Source organism: Podarcis vaucheri (genome assembly GCF_965113315.1).
Source record: "Podarcis vaucheri genome assembly, chromosome: 14".
In the NCBI taxonomy this organism is placed as follows: Eukaryota; Metazoa; Chordata; class Lepidosauria; order Squamata; family Lacertidae; genus Podarcis; species Podarcis vaucheri.
Genome location: NC_138752.1, coordinates 12,174,428 through 12,192,928, shown reverse-complemented (window position 1 = coordinate 12,192,928; position 18,501 = coordinate 12,174,428). Strand labels below are relative to the sequence as shown.

The window sequence follows — 18,501 nt, the reverse complement described above, 5'->3', positions numbered from 1 at the left end:
GATTCAGGCAGCACATGGGGCAGAGGGGAAGTAATGAAGGTAGGAACTTGATGTCTGAATGGTGCGGCAAGACCTTTTAAGTGATGGCACCCTTACCCTGCATTAGGGCTGTGTTTCCGGCAGCAAAATGCCTTTCTCTGGCTAGGGATGGGGGAGAATTTCAATTCCATTGCATTTAAAGCTGAACCTACCCAAAAGAATATATGGATAAAAGCACACCCAGCCTTTGAAATTCACTCTTCTCTGAATTTTGCAGTGCAGTTCTCCAGCCAACTAAGATGTTACCAAATTGCATATGCCAGGATAAAATCTGCATTAAAATGCATGTATTCATGAAGATGTGAGGGACACGGGTGGCGCTGTGGGTTAAACCACAGAGCCTAGGACTTGCTGATCAGAAGGTCGGCGGTTCAAATCCCCACGACAGGGTGAGCTCCCGTTGCTTGGTCCCTGCTCCTGCCAACCTAGCAGTTCAAAAGCACGTCAAATTGCAAATAGATAAATAGGTACCACTCCAGCGGGAAGGTAAACGGCATTTCCGTGGGCTGCTCTGGTTCGCCAGAAGTAGCTTAGTCATGCTGGCCATATGACCCGGAAGCGGCCAATAAAGCGAGATGAGCGCTGCAACCCCAGAGTCGGTCACGACTGGACCTAATGGTCAGGGGTCCCTTTACCCTTTATTCATGTAGATAACACCCCAAAATGCTTTTTAATTAGGGGAAATAGCTGTACAAATTTTTGAATACTAGTGTTCTAGCACCACTGAATATCACTTCTAGGCTATCCCCGATGTTCCAAACCTGGCAAACAGTCCATATGAGCCCATTGAGGGGACATTGATGTTTGCCCTCCTGCACTCACAGCCCTGCCCTCACAATCTCTGCAGCCGTTGATGTTCCAGCATATCATCGTTAAGATTATGCAACAGAATCAGCCACTTATTCCTTATCCCTGGGCAAAAGTGCTTCCAGCGGCCAACCTAGGAGAGCGGCACTTTGAACCTTTGCATAATTCAGCAGGGAGGTCATTGTCACTTGTATGTCACCGGTCCTCCATCCCATCCACACAGCTCTCTTGCTTTTGTCCCGTCAGCCCGCATCAAGCCAGGATGCAGAAGAGGCTCCTGGAATTGCAACTGTGTGCAGAAATGGGAAGCGGTGCCTTTTCTCTCTCTCTTTAAAACAAGTGGCTGTGGCAGCTCTGAAGCTCTTCTAGCGAGGTCCCCTGCCAAGGCTGAGTGGTTTTCCCCACCTCTCACCACTTGATGACAGGCTACTCAGCTCTGTATTAATGTGCCCTTCAGTCATCTTGCACGCAGGTGGCTTCCTGCATAGCTGTCCCTGCCAGGGTAGGCAAATTTCATGCTGCTAATGCAAATGTATATGTCATAGGACTTTGTTCAGTCTGCATTTTTAATCAAGCCGGCCTGATTTGCACTTCCTGGAGGAATCACTGGGCCGGAAAGCAGCTACCCTTCAGTTTTTGCACTTCTCTAAATTTTGCAAAGCGGTTATTGGCTAAAACAAACACACACACACACAGAGAGAGAGAGAGAGCGCACAAAAATATGTCATAATTTTATAAAAGTCATAATTTTTAATGCTGAAATGCATACGACATGTTATTTTATGGGAAAACATGCACACAAAAAATACACTTTTAAAAAATAAATGAAAAGGATTACAGTAAGCTACAGAAATGGATGGAACAGACTTATGAACTATGTGAAAAACTGACATGGACTAACAAAAGATTCATCCATCCCTTTTGTATTTGTATAGTTGGGGTGGGTGATCAGTCTGTTGCACAGAGAGCATCAGAGATATGGAAAGTCAGAGACAGCCTGTGTGGTATAGTGCTTAGAAGGCTGGAAGAGGACCTGGAAAAGGAGGGTTCAAATCCCACTCCTTCACGAGGGTCTCCTTGGGCCTGTCACTGTCTCTCAGCCTTAACTGACCTGGCAGAGTTGTTATGGGGGTTAAAGAAGGAGGGGGAGAATGATGTACACCGCCTTGAGCTCCTCGGAGAAACTGGTGGGAGTTAGATGCAATGAAATAATAATAATAATAATAATAATAATAATAATAATAATAATAATAATAATAATATCTTTATTGTCATTGCCCCCATCGGGGACAACGAAATTACTTGACTGCTCCATAAAAACACTAATTAAACAATACAATATAATACAGCAAGGGAGATTAGATGACTTTCAAAGTCTGGGCTTCCCATTCAGGGCCGAGATCGCTCTGGAGAAGAAGCTGTTCTTAAGACGACTCGTTCTTGTCTTCATCGACCTGTATCTCCGATGGCAAGAGCTCGAAGAGACAGTGACCAGGATGTGATGGATCTTTTACTATGTCCAGTGCCTTCCTATGGCACCTTGTGGCATAAATCTGCTCTAAGGTGGAGAGTGGGCAGCCAACAATGCTCTCTGCTGCCTTAACAACCCTGCACAACCCCATCCTGTCCTGGGTAGTACAGCTTCCGAACCACACACATAAGCCATAAGTGAGCACGCTCTCAATGGCACGGTGATAGAAGGCAAGCAGCAGTTTCTGCGGAAGATGGTTTTTCCTTAGTATTCTCAAAAAGTACAGTCTCTGCTGTGCCTTCTTCACAAGCCCCCTTGTGTGAATGAATGAATGAATGAATGATAGTGGATGGATGAATGAATGAATGAATGAATGAATGAATGAATGATAGTGGGAAGGAAAGAAGAAAGGTAAAAGAGGGAAATGTGCATGCTATGTTACAGGTTTTATGACAAGCTACCGTTTCGCTCCCAGACCTCCTTTGTGATTTTAGTCCTTCTGATCTATAAAGTGCAACCCTATGGCTTACTCCATTGTAAAAGGGTGGGAGGTTGCAGTCTTACAGTGCTGCAGATTGCACCTTAGAGATTGCTGGAAGAGAAAGAAAAATAGGCATAAAAAGACAATTCCCTGAATGCCAATATCCACGTTTGGGGCAAGTACTCTTTGGTGAGAGAACCCCAGCAGAGATTTGAAATCACAAAATATGCAGCAGAGTAAAGCATGGAAATACAGGTTGTTAGACCTTTAAAATATGGCCTTCCAAGTTCCTTCCAAAGTTTCCCGCTTCCCTTAGCATAAGAAAAAGACAGTCTGGTAAGTTGAAAATGGTTTACTTACAAACCCTTCAAAGGTCAGATTCCTGTGCTTTTGCATACAACAATCATGAAACACAGGTTAGTTCCAAAGCGGTGAAAGTTCCTAAATTATTTGTATCAGAACACAAGGATTGAAAGTAGAAAGAAGCCATGTGGTTGGAGTGTGGAGCAGCAGCAGAGTTCGCAAACACTATCATTATGTATTTTGTGTTTTTATCTTGTATTTTTATGCTGTGAACTGAGATCTACGAATGAAGGGTGATATAGAAATTTAGTAAATAATAAAACAATACTAATATGGCATTAACCCCTTCATGCATTCATTAGACTTGAGCATCTTGGTTATTATATGAGGCTGGTTAGCCTATATAGATTACATTTACCTGAGAGCAAGTTCCATTGAACTGATTGGGACTTGTGTACACTCAGGTGTAAGCCCCATTCTTTTGAATTGAACATACTCACAAGTGAACATGTATACGACCACAGCCTTAAAGACCTTCTGAGCTGGGACCTAGATATCTTGGAATACTGGTCTTCTACTGATGGGTTGGGGTCCGAAGTGGGTTGTATCCTGATCTGAAGTGGGCTGCAGCAACAGATTGAATACTGTTGTCTTTTGGAGAGGAAGATAGAGCGAAGGGAGGCCAGCAGTAAAGGGAGACAGACCTCCTTTGTAGAAGAGGGTATTCCTATTTCAGAAGGTGCATTTATTAAAGTGCCATCTGCAAAAGGAACCAACAGGCTAAAGGCAGAGGTAGATCTCCTCCCTTAAACCAGATTGCCCCCAAGAGAAAAGTGGGAAGGTGGGCATGCATGACTAAAAAATTAAGAGGATCCCATGTTGAAAGTTGAAGTTAAAGGGGGAGCCCATCATGTCCCTAACTTTCCACAACCTGTGCACATGTTTACACCTGTGCATTGCTCATCAACACAGAGAAAGAAGCCAAAGAAAAAGAAACGCTCATAACGATCATGAAGACTTTGATAGACTTTGTGAAGATGATGGTGAAATATGGAACAATCACACCAGAAGAAGGTGTTTCGTACCTAGGTAAGAACACATTGCTAACTCCTTGTAACAACGTTGCTCCCAGTGCCAGATTTGGTGGTTCCCTCATTGCGAGAAGTGAGGTTACAGGGAACCAGGCAGAGGGCCTTCTCGGTAGTGGCACCTGCCCTGTGGAACGCCCTCCCATCAGATGTCAAGGAAATAAGCAGCTATCCTATTTTTAAAAGACATCTGAAGGCAGCCCTGTTTAGGGAAGTTTTTAATATTTAATGCTGTATTGTTTTTAACACTTGATTGGGAGCTACCCAGAGTGGCTGGGGAAACTCAGCCAGATGGGCGGGGTATAAATAAATAATAAATTGTTGTTGTTTTTGTTGTTTTATTTACGTATAAGCTAAACAAGCTATAGCTTAGGGCCCCACTGTCTTGGGGCCCCCCAAAAAAAATTAAGGGTAAAAAGTTGGAGGTATATTTCCAAAATATAACATAAAAAACAGTGTTTTGTGTTGTATAGGCTCCTATGATGCAAGTAATGGGCCCCGCCTGCTATTACTGGCTTGCTCATTTCTATATATAGGATACCTACATTCAGCATGTGCAAATGGCTTTAGATACCTATTAGGTCCATAAATTACCATATAGTATATACTGAACACAAAAAACAGCAACAATTTGTTGTTGACAAAGGACAACTGGACATATAAAGGGCCCCATTAACCTTCAGTAGCTGAGGGCCTCATCAGACCTGAATCCGGCCCTAGTTCCTCCCTTTTTGCCATGAATACTGGTGATTATACTATCATTTGCTCATCATCAGGGCTGGTTCCTGTAAAATCAGTGACTTTTTCATGGCAATTTATTGTAAGTAGTGCTGAGGTGCCGGGTTTCTCTGTTCTTGGTCATAGTGTGAAACGATTTCAACCAGAATGAGACTGAACCTGAACAGATGTTCGCCGTAAGCTGCTGTAAGGCTGTTCATTTCAGTGGCCTTTTACTTAGGGATGGGCGGTATTTGATTTTGTTTGCATTTCAATGAGAAACTACCTAATTTGCAGTGTTTAAACCTGTACATGAACAAAAACACATCAATCCTTCAAAATCTGCACTACTTCATATTTTGTGATGCAGTTCTTCATCCAGAAAATGTGTACCAAAAATGCAGCCTATTGTATGCAAAAATGTGTGTTTGAGTCAAAACTGTATACTAAAATGAGGAGAAGCTGATACCAAAATACTGACAAGTTTTCATGAGGATTTAAAAAAACTGAATTTATGACCAGAAAAAATGAGAAACAGAAAGAAACTGGAACTGACATATTCATTCATTTTTCTGATGCTCCATAACAACAGAGCATTTCTTGACTGCAAGGTTTCCAACAGAAAACCTATATTTCAGATCTTCTTTTCCTGCTATTACTCACTACATGTACAGTGGTACCTCGGGTTACAGACGCTTCAGGTTACAGATGCTTCAGTTTGCAGACTCCGCTAGCCCAGAAATATTACCTCAGGTTAAGAGCTTTGCTTCAGGATGAGAACAGAAATTGCATGGCAGCGGCACAGCAGGAGGCCCCATTAGCTAAAGTGGTGCTTCAGGTTAAGAACAGTTTCGGGTTAAGAACGGACCTCCAGAATGAATTAAGTTCTTAACCCGAGATACCACTGTATAAATTGAGCTACTGTCTCCAGTTCTTGGTGAATAGGACCTTGAAGTATTATGACATTTCCCTGTGATCAGTTTTAGTTCCCATTCAGTAGTAGCCCTTGAAGCCAGTGGTCATCAGAACTGCTTCTGATCGCTTGTGTTTTCCAAACCCAACAGTTTGCCCTTAATGGGATCTAGATGGATGAAATATACTCAGAGTCGCAAAGTGATTTCATGCTCTTTATTCAGCTCATAGTGGTGAGGAGGAATGAATGAAAGTCCCCTCAAAGTATCTGCTTTATATACATTATTTACACAATGGGCTGCACATGATCGGCTAATTCCGGAATTCTACTGTAAGCCAATCAGGTTGTGGATTCACTTCTATCTGGAGCAGGATTGGGTGGTTCCTGCCAACCAATCATACTGCTGCATTGTTCTAGGACCAATCAGACTGCTGCATTCTGAATCCTATTGTTCTAGGACCAATCAGACTGCTGCATTTTGGATCCTATTGTTCTAGGACCAATCAGACTGCTGCAGTTTGGATCCTATTCAACTCAGTACATAACAATGGATTTGGAAACAAAGTGTTGGCCAGGGCTGGAAGTACACACTAGAAAGCATTCTGTGATGCAGCCTGGTGCAGAGGCAGCGCCACATGGTGGGGAGGGGGTGGAATGAAATTCCTGCTGTCGCCGCATATATGGCAACATTTCCACACGCTTCAGTGGGCTCATTGGATTGCAACCCTTTTGGCAACTCAGAATGTTTGGGTGGTTAGAAACAGTGGCCAGGCTGCATGCTCCATCACTGGGGGCGGAGAGCAGGCAGGGCGTGACTGGCGCATGTCCCGGGGGCGTGGCGTGCTCCTGGAGGCGTGGCACATGTCCCCCAGGGGCATGGCATGCGTCCTGGGGGTGTGGCGTGCATCCTGGAGGCGTGGTGCACTGGCCATGGAGGCATGGCGTCCAGTGTTGTGGGAGGTCACGACGCATGTCCGGGGTGGTGGTGGCCACAATTGTACCCCCCTCCCCAATGGTGCCAGGGGTGGTGCACTCCCCCCGACCGCCAGTGGGTGGAAAGCCACTTTGCAAGTACCCAGCAGATTCCAAACATCTGTACAGATACCCTGACGCATGATGCATCAGGGAGAAACAGTCGCATGATGTGATGTTAGATGGCTTCCTCCAAATGGTAAAAAAAAATTGCAAGGGTTTAGACTGCAGTCTCGTGGGAGGAAGTTTCCTTGAAATCAACAAGAGTTGATTCTGAGCAGACATGGATTCTGAGCAGACTAAACCTCATCTTTTTGTACCATTCCTGTTCCTTGCCTTTCTTGCCGTTCAGCTGCTTTGACAGTGTATGCCACCTCTTTGGCTACAGTAAGATCCAACCGATCAGGAATCACACAGCCAGCATCATGTGGCCAATCAATTTGGCCATCGTGGAGCCAAATCAGAGTGACGGCCATGTTTTGTGTGCTCTCGCTTGAAGTACACAAACATCTCCCCCAGTCTTTCACAGGCCTCCTAAACTATTGATGAAAGGGGAAGGTGTGCGTTTTGCAGGAGCAAAGTTTTCAGCCCATGTTACTGTGAACTAGATGACTGGTGGTGGAATGTGTGAACCAAGTCCATTGAGAAGTACCATGTTGGAGGCTATGTGAGAGTTCTGTCTGTAGCTTGACCTGCAGTATAAAGGTAAAGGTAAAGGTACCCCTGCCCGAATGGGCCAGTCTTGACAGACTCTGGGGTTTGTGCGCCCATCTCACATCTATTGGCCGGGGGCCAGCGCTGTCCGAAGACACTTCCGGGTCACGTGGCCAGCGTGACAACGCTGCTCTGGCGAGCCAGAGCAGCACACGGAACGCCGTTTACCTTCCCGCTGGTAAGCGGTACCTATTTATCTACTTGCCCCCGGGGGTGCTTTCGAACTGCTAGGTTGGCAGGCGCTGGGACTGAGCAGCGGGAGCGCACCCCGCCGCGGGGATTCGAACCGCCGACCTTTCGATCGGCAAGCCCTAGGCGCTGAGGCTTTAACCCACAGCGCCACCCACGTCCCTGACCTGCAGTATACCGTTCTCATATACAAGTCATTCCTAACTGTTAGAGTAGTCGGGTGATTATGATGATTCCTTTTATAAATTGCATTCCACACAAGTGTCCCAAGGCAATGCACAAGAGGAAGGTTAAAAACAACACAAATAACAGCAAAGAAAACAGAACAACAGCAGAAAATACAATACAATATAGATACACATGGCTGAGAACATGTCGCCCAGCCGGAAAGCTTGTTGAAATTTAAATGTCTTGGCAGGAATGCTATTCCACAGAACAGGTGTATCTATGTTGAAAGTCCTGCTCTGAGTGTAGAGTGGACTTCTGATATCTTGGGAACTTGCAAAAGTAACAAATTGGCAGCCAGTGCAAATCCCACAAGCAATGCTGGTGGTAGTTTGTCCCAACCTACAACCAGCTACAAGCCTCCAGACCAGGGGTCAGCAACCTTTTCCAGCAGCACCATCCCTCAGACCATGTGGTGGGCCGGACTATATTTTGGGGAAAAAAATCTATGAACAAATTCCTATGCCCCACAAATAACCCAGAGATGCATTTTAAATACAGTGGTACCTCAGTGTAATGGCTATGAGTTACTCGTGCGTAAACTGGTGCCTCTCTAGGCTAATTTGCCTTGTTAAACCTTTCTGACTGCACAGCCCTTGCTCATTGCGGCTGCCTCAGTTGCTGGCAGAATCCGTCAGTGGGCGTTTCTTGAACCTCTTCCAACATAAAAGTTGTTTGACACCTAGTCTCCTCCTCCTCTCACTGCGCGGGAGTCTTCTGCGCAGGGAAGGCGTGGGTAGCGGTGGACCTGGGCTCTCATCACTGACGTCCAGTGAAGAGTCCTGGAGCCCTCTCTCCACTTCCCCCATCTGCCCCCCTTTCTCCCTGGTGTTGCGCTGATTAGCTTCCCCCTCTACTGAGCTGTTTCTCCCCCTGCTGCTGGGTCCTTCGTCAGCATAATCTGTGAGCCTCCCCTTCGCCTCTCGCTCTGATGTCAGTTCCCTGACACTCAGGTTAAGTACTTAATTCGTTCCAGAGGTCCGTTCTTAACCTGAAACTATTCTTAACCTGAAGCACCACTTTAGCTAATGGGGCCTACTGCTGCCGCCACACCGCAGGAGCACGATTTCTGTTCTTATCCTGAAGCAAAGTTCTTAACCTGAAGCACTATTTCTAGGTTAGCGGAGTGTGTAACCTGAAGCGTATGTAACCTGAAGAGTATGTAACCCGAGGTACCACTGTAAAAGGACACATTCTACTCATGAAAAAACATGTTGATTCCCGGACTGTCCGCGGGCTGGATTTAGAAGGCAATTGGGCCGGATCCAGCCCCCGGGCCTTAGGTCGCCTACCTCTGCTTCAGACCAACCTCAAGGGTAGCCCCACAAAGAGCACATTTCAGTAATCAAACCCATAAGGCTACCAGCGCATGGAGAAGTGTGGTCAGCTATCTCCATCCAGGAATGGACGTAGCTGCCTTAGCAACCGGAACTAGTAAAAGGCTCTCTTAGCACCAAGGACACCTGTGCCTCCAGGAGCATCCCCAAACCGCGCATGATGAACATGCATGTGTGAGCCAGCCCCAAGAAAAACCTAGCCACAGCTGTGGCTCCGCTCTGCTCTGCTGGTTTGTGATGCTCAGGGCATTGTTGTTTGCTATCGAAGCAGTCAACTGTGGTGGAAGGAAAACACTCTCTCTCAAACGCTTCAAGTTGTTTCACCGCTGGGCTATTTTTAGCAGTGCAGTTGAAAAGTGACTCTATTTTTTACCTTCAAAACGCTGATCTGATATTCTTCTCAAGAGGCTTAAGAAACCATGAGAATATGAGCTTGGCATAGCAGGGGTGGGCGGGGGGAGCAAAGTGCTTTGTTGCCAGAGCTGCTGTGATTTGTGAAAAGGTCTGATGTGTGCGTTTCCTTGGGAGCATGGACTGCTGGGCAGAGAACTGTTGCTGTGGGGGTAAAGGGAAGCCCCACACAATACCTAGAAGAAGCACTGGCTTGAAAAGTAAACCACAAAAAGTGGATTATTTGCCAAAATCCATATCGGAGCAGGATTAACAGCCAGGGGAATCACTCATATCTGCATTTTTTGTATCTTGGGTTACATACGCTTCAGGTTACATACGCTTTAGGTTACAGACTCCGCTAACCCAGAAATAGTACCTCGGGTTAAGAACTTTGCTTCAGGATGAGAACAGAAATCGCGCGGCGGCGGCAGCGGGAGGCCCCATTAGCTAAAGTGGTGCTTCAGATTAAGAACAGTTTCAGGTTAAGAACGGACCTCCGGAACAAATTAAGTACATAACCAGAGGTACCACTGTACTGGAAAATACCATAGAGGGTGATGCAAGCCTGAAATCACTTCCCTTTTTTGCTATACTAAGGTGGCTGTTGTGGGCCATTTTCCCCAGTTGGAGGTTGGGTGAACTAGGCCAGGAGTCCTGGAAAGTGAGAAATCTGTCGGGAAAGGCAATGACCTCAGTGCTGGGAATCACTTGGGATAAGCAGTGATGGAGGTCACTAGAGGTGGCAGCTGCTTATGGCTCCACCAAATATCAGGATTAGCAAACACTGACTGAGAGCAGCTCTCCAGGGCTTCAGGAAGATGTCTCTCCTAGTCCTAACTGAAGATGCCAGGAATCAAACTTAGGACCTTTATGAAAAGCAGATGGTCTACACTAAGCTACAATCGTTTCCTTATTTCTATTATTATTATTATTATTATTATTATTATTATTATTATTATTCTGCCTTTCTTCCATAAATCCCAGGGCAGTTCACAACATGAAATGACAATATAAAAACCACAAAATACATAATAAAAATAAGAACAGCTGCAAACCAATAATTCCCCCCTCCCACAACACATCAGATGTCAATAAGCCAAGGACCTGGTGGAAGAATGTTTTGCATGCATAATGAAGGTCATTCATGATACATTCCAGCCATTCACATGAAGCCAATAAACAGTAGGCAAGGCTATTGACATCAAGCCACATTCCAATCATGGGCAATGACCCAGTAAGTCTGTAAGGTTAGATCTGGGTATTTCCAAAGCAAACTAGATTCTCGGGGCTTAGAATTATTGGGGGCACTAGAGGTTGACAGGATGCCCCATTCGGTTAAGGGTCAGCCTGCTGAGAATCAGTACCTTCATCTTGGTTCTCTATTGACAGACAGACAGACATGTCAGAGACCATGCTCTTCTCTTTCAGGGGCAACTTTGTAATCAGCATGGATCTTTGCTGCTGCCTCCTACAAGGGGTTCAGAGTATCACCCATCACTTATTATTGATTAGGGACAAGGACAAATCAACATAGGTACCACCCCTTTTACCTCTTATGAGATTATATGTAGGGAATCTGCAGTAAACAACCACCATAGCTCAGTAGTAGCAGCAGCAGCAACCAGCAATATCTATGAAGTTAAACAAGACTATCTGGTTTTAGAACAGGCGCATTAAAACACCCCCTCTCCACTTTTAGGCTGAAGCTGTGAACCTGAATTATGCATTAAAGGCAATAAATCATTTAGTAGACCATATCACATGCTTCTCGAGCTCCTTGCTTGACAATCTGCAGAGACAGTTGCGTTGAAAAGCACATCTCGGTAGCAGCTGGTCTGGGATTTGAAGGCCCAGCATTATGTCATCCTTGCAAGATCTCTCTCCAGGGAGAACAGTCTTCAAGCATCATTCAGGGGATGAATTAGGTCTCACTACGAGCCGCGCAGGACTTAGCCTGCAAATCCAAGGCTCACTGAAAGGATACTGAGGCTATATATGCAGTTGTATTCTTCTGAATCTGAAACCTATGCTGACCTTTTCGTTCCAGAATCACATTCTGTCCCCCAAGCCATGTTCTCTTAAGTGCTAGCATCCATGTGCAAAAGCAGGCACATCAATATCAAATAGGCCTAGGATTAGAATAATAATGTTGTATAGTAATATGGATTTAAGCCAGTAAGAAAAGAGATGAAGGTAATTAATTGAAGGAGTTAATTGTATTAGAAAGAGGATCTTGGAGAACTGTTACAAAGGTGTCACAATGAAATTCAGTTAGGGGGGATTTGAGGAAGTCAGATAACAAAGAAAGTTAATTTGGGTTTTAGAAGTAATGTGTTTTATTTTTATTTATTTTTCTTTTAGTATTGTAATGTTTGTCTTTTTGTGTCTTTTATAGGTTATATTTGTTATAAATGTGGAAAATCAATTTTAAAAAATGGGGGGAAACAAAAGCAGGCACATCAACCTTGTGTGCACACAAATTTATAAGGTGTCATGACTGCCCATCACAGTCTGTGCTTTCTGTAAGGTTCTGTTTCTCTGTTGCCCAATCCATCAGTAGCCTTCCAAGTGAGAATCCAGTTTCATTCAATGGGTGTCTACTAACTTATTTAGTGACAAGGAGAAAGCCAAGCCAACCATGTTCTGGGGTTGCTGGTATTTTTTAAGAATACCAGTGCAGGCAGAAAACTAGGTGTGGATAAAAACAGGGGCGTGGGTTAAGGCTGTGTGCTATGTATTGGGAAATCTCCACAATCCAGATCAGAACCTGTGTTCTGAGTACGTGGTGCACTTTGGGCCACGGTCTCTCAGTTTCAGCCCTCCCCCAACTGACCCCCGCTCACACAGCAGTTGTAAGGATGTTGCATTCGTGAAATGCTTTGAGCGTGTGTATATTGAAGGTAAATTTTACTATGATGTTTATTATTTAAAAAAAGAGTTTGGATTTGATATCCCGCTTTATCACTACCCTAAGGAGTCTCAAAGCGGCTAACATTCTCCTTTCCCTTCCTCCCCCACAACAAACACTCTGTGAGGTGAGTGGGGCTGAGAGACTTCAGAGAAGTATGACTGGCCCAAGGTCACCTCAGCAGCTGCATGTGGAGGAGCGGAGACCCAAACCCGGTTCACCAGATTACGAGTCTATTGCTCTTAACCACTACACCACAATGGCTCTCTATTAAGTTTTCCCACATGCTGCACACCGTCCTTGCTTCTGCAGCAGAAGACGATTCTGAGGATAGGGCATTCATTATCCATGGTAGATCACTCCCAAGCCCTATACCCAATGGCTCCTGTTTTGAGCCTTGGAGACACTTTGTTGTTGAAGCCACATTCCCTTATAGGAGATATGATAGCCATCTTCAAGTATCTAAAGGGCTGTCGCTTGGAGGACGGAGCAAGCTTGTTTTCTCCTGCTCCGGACGGTAGGGCTCAAACCAATGGCTTCAAATGACAAGAAGATTCCGACTAAACATCAGGAAGAACTTTCTGACAATAAGAGATGTTTGACAGTGGAAAAACTTGTGGGAAGTGTCAGGAGCTCAAGTAGGACCCAGGCAGAGACACATGCCCAACTGGCATGTTCTCTCCCTCCTGGTCGTTTGTTCAGGAACTTCAAAAACTTTCTTCAGCCCAAACATCACAGCGACCGATACCAACAGACATCGGCACACTTAGGGATCCTCAGAGTCTTCGCAGCTTGCGTGACAGACATCAGCAACTCAGCATTTTGGCTAATCTACTTTATTTACATATAAACACACACGGAGCACTGCAACATGGCTCCCTCTCTCTCACGCATCAAACAGCAAAGAGAACAAAGGACAATAGTCCCACTTCACGGAACACAGTAAAACAAACATCCTGTTTCCGTCACTTCCCACTCTGTGGAGTCAAAACATACACCGCCATGTGATAGACAGCAATCCCATGACTGCAATAATGGAGCAGGAATTCTAACAGGAAGTACCATTAAAGATAAAACAACCAAGCATGTAGAAGAACAAGCCTTGCTGAAGGGGAGCCAGCATGGCTTCTGCAAGGACAAGTCTCGTCTCATGAACCTTTCAAAGTCTGTCGAGAGTGTCAACAGCATAAAGAGCGAGATGATCTGGTTGACATAATGTAGTGTTTTCTATGAGGAAAGGGTGCAGCATTTGAGACTTCTTAGTCTAGAGAAAAAGCAAGTAATAAGTGGAATGGTCTCCTCTAGAGGTGGTAACCCTCTAGGAGGTTTTAAAGCAGAGGTTGGGTGGCCATCTCTCATGGATGCTTTAGCTCAGTTTCCAGCACTGCCAGGGGTTGGACTAGAGGACCCTTGGGGTCACTTCCAACTCAACAATTCTACAACTCTATCATGTCTCCATCTACATCCCAACTCCCCCTACTTCGCTGAGCCACTGGCTGTCGGACTGCCTTCCTTAGTCACCAGAATCACACCTTCCTCCTTCGCCCATGACTCAGCAAGCCCATTCCCTGGCCATCTTGCAACTGAGAATTGTTTTGAGTAGTTGTGGACATGTCCAGATGTCACCATATGCCTCTCCTCCCCCCCCATGTTTTCCTCTACTTTGCCAAGATGGGGACGCCCCACCTTCTGCAGAGGAGTCAAGGATGTATAGCATATGGTGAGGCATTGAGCTGTTCTCTCCTAACAGCTAAATCATGAATTCATGTGAGCAAGAATTTCTGTATTCGCTGACTTTATCACTGAGAAGATCAGTGGTCCTGAGAGATTACCGGCTGTCACATGTGCTTCCAGCTAAGGATGTGGGGGGTTCTCTTCTGTTTGCATTGGAAGGCAAACTTAGCAAATCCGCATTTTATGAAACAAGACATAAACTGAAATATAGCCAAAATTTGAAATTCTCAGAGTTCTCTGAATTTTGTAATGCATTGTCCAAAAATGTGTTTACTGGGGTAAAGTGTGCATATAAATACATATACAGTTGTACCTCAGCTCCCAAAAGCCTTGGGAGTCAAACATTTCGGCTCCTAAACAATCGAAAACCGGAAGCGAGTGTTCTAGTTTTTTAATGTTCTTTTGGGAGCCGAACGTCCGACAGGACTTCCACGGCTTCCGATTGGCTGCAGGAGCTTCCTGCAGCCAATCAGAAGCCGCCTTTTGGAAGTTGAATGTTTCGGAAGTCAAACGGACGTCCGGAACAGATTCTGTTCGACTTACAAGGTATTACCGAAAAGGGGAAATTGCTTTGCAAAAAGTGTGTAGCTTAAGGGAAATTGCATATAAATAGGTAATTATTTATTTCTGTAGGTGAAGCCATTACAAAGCAACGTACATAAAAACAAAGTAAAATACATTATACTGTTGGGGGGGAAATATTAAAACTATTTTTGGCATTCCCACAGACATTTCTCCTTAAAATTGCTGCTCTAAACACAATATATAAGCCAATCCCATACAGACTGTGTTATGATGATGATGACGAAGATCTTTGTCACAAATATTTAAATATTTGTGTTCTAGTGCAAAAACATTTCCATAGGGGGAGTGGGTGGGAAATGTCAGGTCTTTTCTCCGAAGAATGACTGAATGCCACAGACGCTTTGATGCGTATTGCTTCCAAGATATACTGACAAGTGAACAAGTGTGCGCTGACAAAGTGCCTCTCAGGCATATGTTGATTTTGCAAAGAATATCTGCCTTTTCGGGAAATGCAAGGAGAGCTCTGGAAATGTATGGAGAGGAGCAATGGCAGTGTAAAGCAAAAGATCTGCTTTGCAGCTCACTGTTTGGACAAATGACAAATGATTTACTGTACCTGAAAGTCCTCCCCTTTCCCTATGGACCGTGTCAGATGCTAAGATCAGCAAGGAGGCCCTCTTGGCCAGGGGTCAGCAACCTTTTCCAGCCGTGGGACTGTCCACTGCCCATTGTGGGGGGGCTGGACTATATATTTTTGGGGTGTGTGTGAAATGAACGAATTCCTATGCCCCACAAACAACCCAGAGATGCTTTTTAAATAAAAGCAGACATTCTACTCATGTAGAAGAGTTTGGATTTGATATCCCGCTTTATCACTACCCAAACGAGTCTCAAAGCGGCTAACATTCTCCTTTCCCTTCCTCCCCCACAACAAACACTCTGTGAAGTGAGTGGGGCTGAGAGACTTCAGAGAAGTGTGACTGGCCCAAGGTCACCCAGCAGCTACATGTGGAGGAGCAGAGACGTGAACCCGGTTCCCCAGATTACGAGTCTACCACTCTTAACCACTACACCACACTGGCTGTAAAAACACCAGGCAGGCCCCACAAATAACCCAAAGATGCATTTTAAATAAAAGCACACATTCTACTCATGTAAAAACACACTCATTCCCGGACCATCTGCCAGCCAGATTGAGAAGGCGATTGGGCCGCATCCGGCCCCCAGGCCTTAGGTTGCCTACCTCTGCTCTTGGCAGTTCCACCACCCTCAGACGTTTGGGGTGTGTGGCCCAGAAGAAGGAATTCTCTGGCAACCCCTAAATTGTGGATTTCCCTTCCCACAGAGGTGTGTTTGGCACCTTCGTTGTCTTCTTCTTTGGCGATCCCTTGTAGCCAAGTAAGATTATCTTCCATGAACACGGTTTTAACAGTGAGTCTCTAAGTGACTGTGGAGGTCAATTCTGGATCCACATGTCCTTCCACAGTGGAGACATAGGTTTCCGGGTGGGAGTTGATCATGGTGAGGGTTTGCCAAGCATGCCTTCCTCTTAGCACATTTCTCCCTTTCGTCCTGAGTTCGAGCGTCTTCAAAGCCCAAGACACCTTTGATAAAGGCTGTTCTCCAGTTGGAGCCCTCACAGGCCAGTGTTTCCCAGTTGTCAGTGTTTATACTACATTTTTTAAGATTTGCCTTGAGAGAGTCAACAATCTCTTTTGTTGACCACCAGCATTACGCTTTCCATTTTTAAGTTCGGAATAGAGTAGTTGCTTTGGGAGACAATAATCAGGCATCTGCACAACATGACCAGTCCAATGAAGTTGATGTTGAAGAATCATTGCTTTGACACTAGTGATCTTTGCTTCTTCTAGTACACTGGCATTAGTTCACCTGTCTTCCCAAGTGATGTGTAAAAAATTTCAGACTTCCCTTCCCACAGTGGTGTGTTTGGCACCTTCATTGTACAGCTTTCCCTTTATACCAAGGATAAACCTCTTCACCCTGGTCTTTGACACTTGAGATACATATATTTTAGGACCTACTGTAGTGGTGATTGTAAACTATTTTCAATGCTGTATTTTGTATTGCTGTACCTTGTCCTCAGATCATCTGGGAAAAGGCAGGTAATAAGTATAACAACAACAACAACAACAACAACAACAACAACAACAATTTAATTAATAACTCATCATTATGTCAGATGATGGCAGGTGGGTGCACCTCATCCCTTGTCAAAGTTGGCCCATGGGGTGCAGGATAGATAAAGACCTGACCCACAGGGTCAAAAATGTTCCTTACTCCAATTAATTTTCTCATATCAATGACTTCCATTCTTCTCTTTCCATGGTTCATTTTGCATATCATAAAAGGTAAAGGGACCCCTGACCATTAGGTCCAGTCATGACCGACTCTAGGGTTGCGGCGCTCATCTCGCTTTGTTGGCCGAGGGAGCTGGCATACAGCTTCTGGGTCATGTGGCCAGCATGACTAAGCCGCTTCTGGCGAACCAGAGCAGCGCACGGAAATGCCATTTACCGGCGAAGTGGTACCTATTTATCTACTTGCACTTTGATGTGCTTTTGAACTGCTAGGTTGGCAGGAGCAGGGACCGAGCAACGGGAGCTCACCCCGTCACAGGGATTCGAACCGCCGACCTTCTGATCGGCAAGTCCTAGGCTCTGTGGTTTAACCTACAGCGCCACCCGCGTCCCATCTTTGCATATCATATTTTACAAAAACTAAACCATTCAGTATTCCATTACTGCATCCATCAAAACTTATTTACACTGTTGAATTTATCTTAATGCTGCCAATGTTTTCAGGTGTGCACAATTTCCCCCCATATATTCAATAAACATTTTCCAATCTTCTCTAAACATATGTTCTTCTTGTTCTCTTATTCTATATGTTAAGCCTGCAAGCTGCTCATATTCTGTCAGTTCAAGTTGCCATTCTTCTTTAGTTGGGAGTTTTCCATTTTTGGGCTAACAAAACATTGGATTCACTGGAGATCACTAGAAATCTGCAGAGCTGTCTCCAAGACAAACCAGGCTGTTTTATTTAAGTTGGAAGCTTTTTAAAAAGCAGTTCAGCTGCGGCAACATTTCCCTTTCATTAACCCTATTAGAAATAGGTGTCCAGATGGGTGAAAGGTTGTCGCCTTGATGAGCTCAACTCCTTCCTCTGGTTTTTTTAAGGGTTGCCAAGGCAACCGGCCTAGCAATGACATCAGATCTCATTAAACGACCAAGTAGGACACCGAGTTGCTAAGCTGCTGGCCTTGCTTATGACATTTCTCAGAATGACTCACCCCATTAGGATAACTCAAAGCAAATATTGTGCACACATATACAGCTGGTGGGCACTTAGAGTCTCGGCTGGAAACAGGGCTGGCTGGCGTTGCTTCTCTTTCCGTTCTCGTTTGTTTGAGGTAGCAAGTCCTTCTTGACATCATTTAGCGCTTGAGAATCTTGTTCTGTATTTTGTTTGTGGGGAAACAGTTTTAGGGAAGTGACGCTGTGATCCTGCCAGGGACAAAGCCTAAATGGCCTCAACAGAAATTGCTTCTCGGCCGACAAAGTTGGGGTTGCACTATAGTGAGAGAGAATGTGGCAACACCTTGCAAAAACTATTATTTTATGGCCTTGTAGAAGCTGCTTTGGTTTCTAGTCCTTGTGGATACAGA

General features: G+C 45.0%; 1 protein-coding gene and 1 long non-coding RNA gene across 2 annotated transcripts in view; one reads left to right on the top strand and one right to left on the bottom strand.

Moving 5' to 3' along the window:
• SCG3 (secretogranin III) overlaps positions 1–18,501 on the top strand; it is a 51,351-nt gene that overhangs the window by 11,654 nt on the left and 21,196 nt on the right. Inside the window, exon 8 of the mRNA XM_082198644.1 lies at positions 4,074–4,190. Coding sequence (XP_082054770.1) covers positions 4,074–4,190 — 117 coding nt within the window. The remainder of the gene's footprint in view (positions 1–4,073; positions 4,191–18,501) is intronic.
• LOC309518602 lies at positions 7,312–15,538 on the bottom strand. The gene is made up of 3 exons (XR_014213545.1): positions 15,514–15,538; positions 7,862–8,301; positions 7,312–7,483 (listed from the first exon to the last, which is right to left on the bottom strand). It is a non-coding gene; the product is annotated as an uncharacterized lncRNA (long non-coding RNA).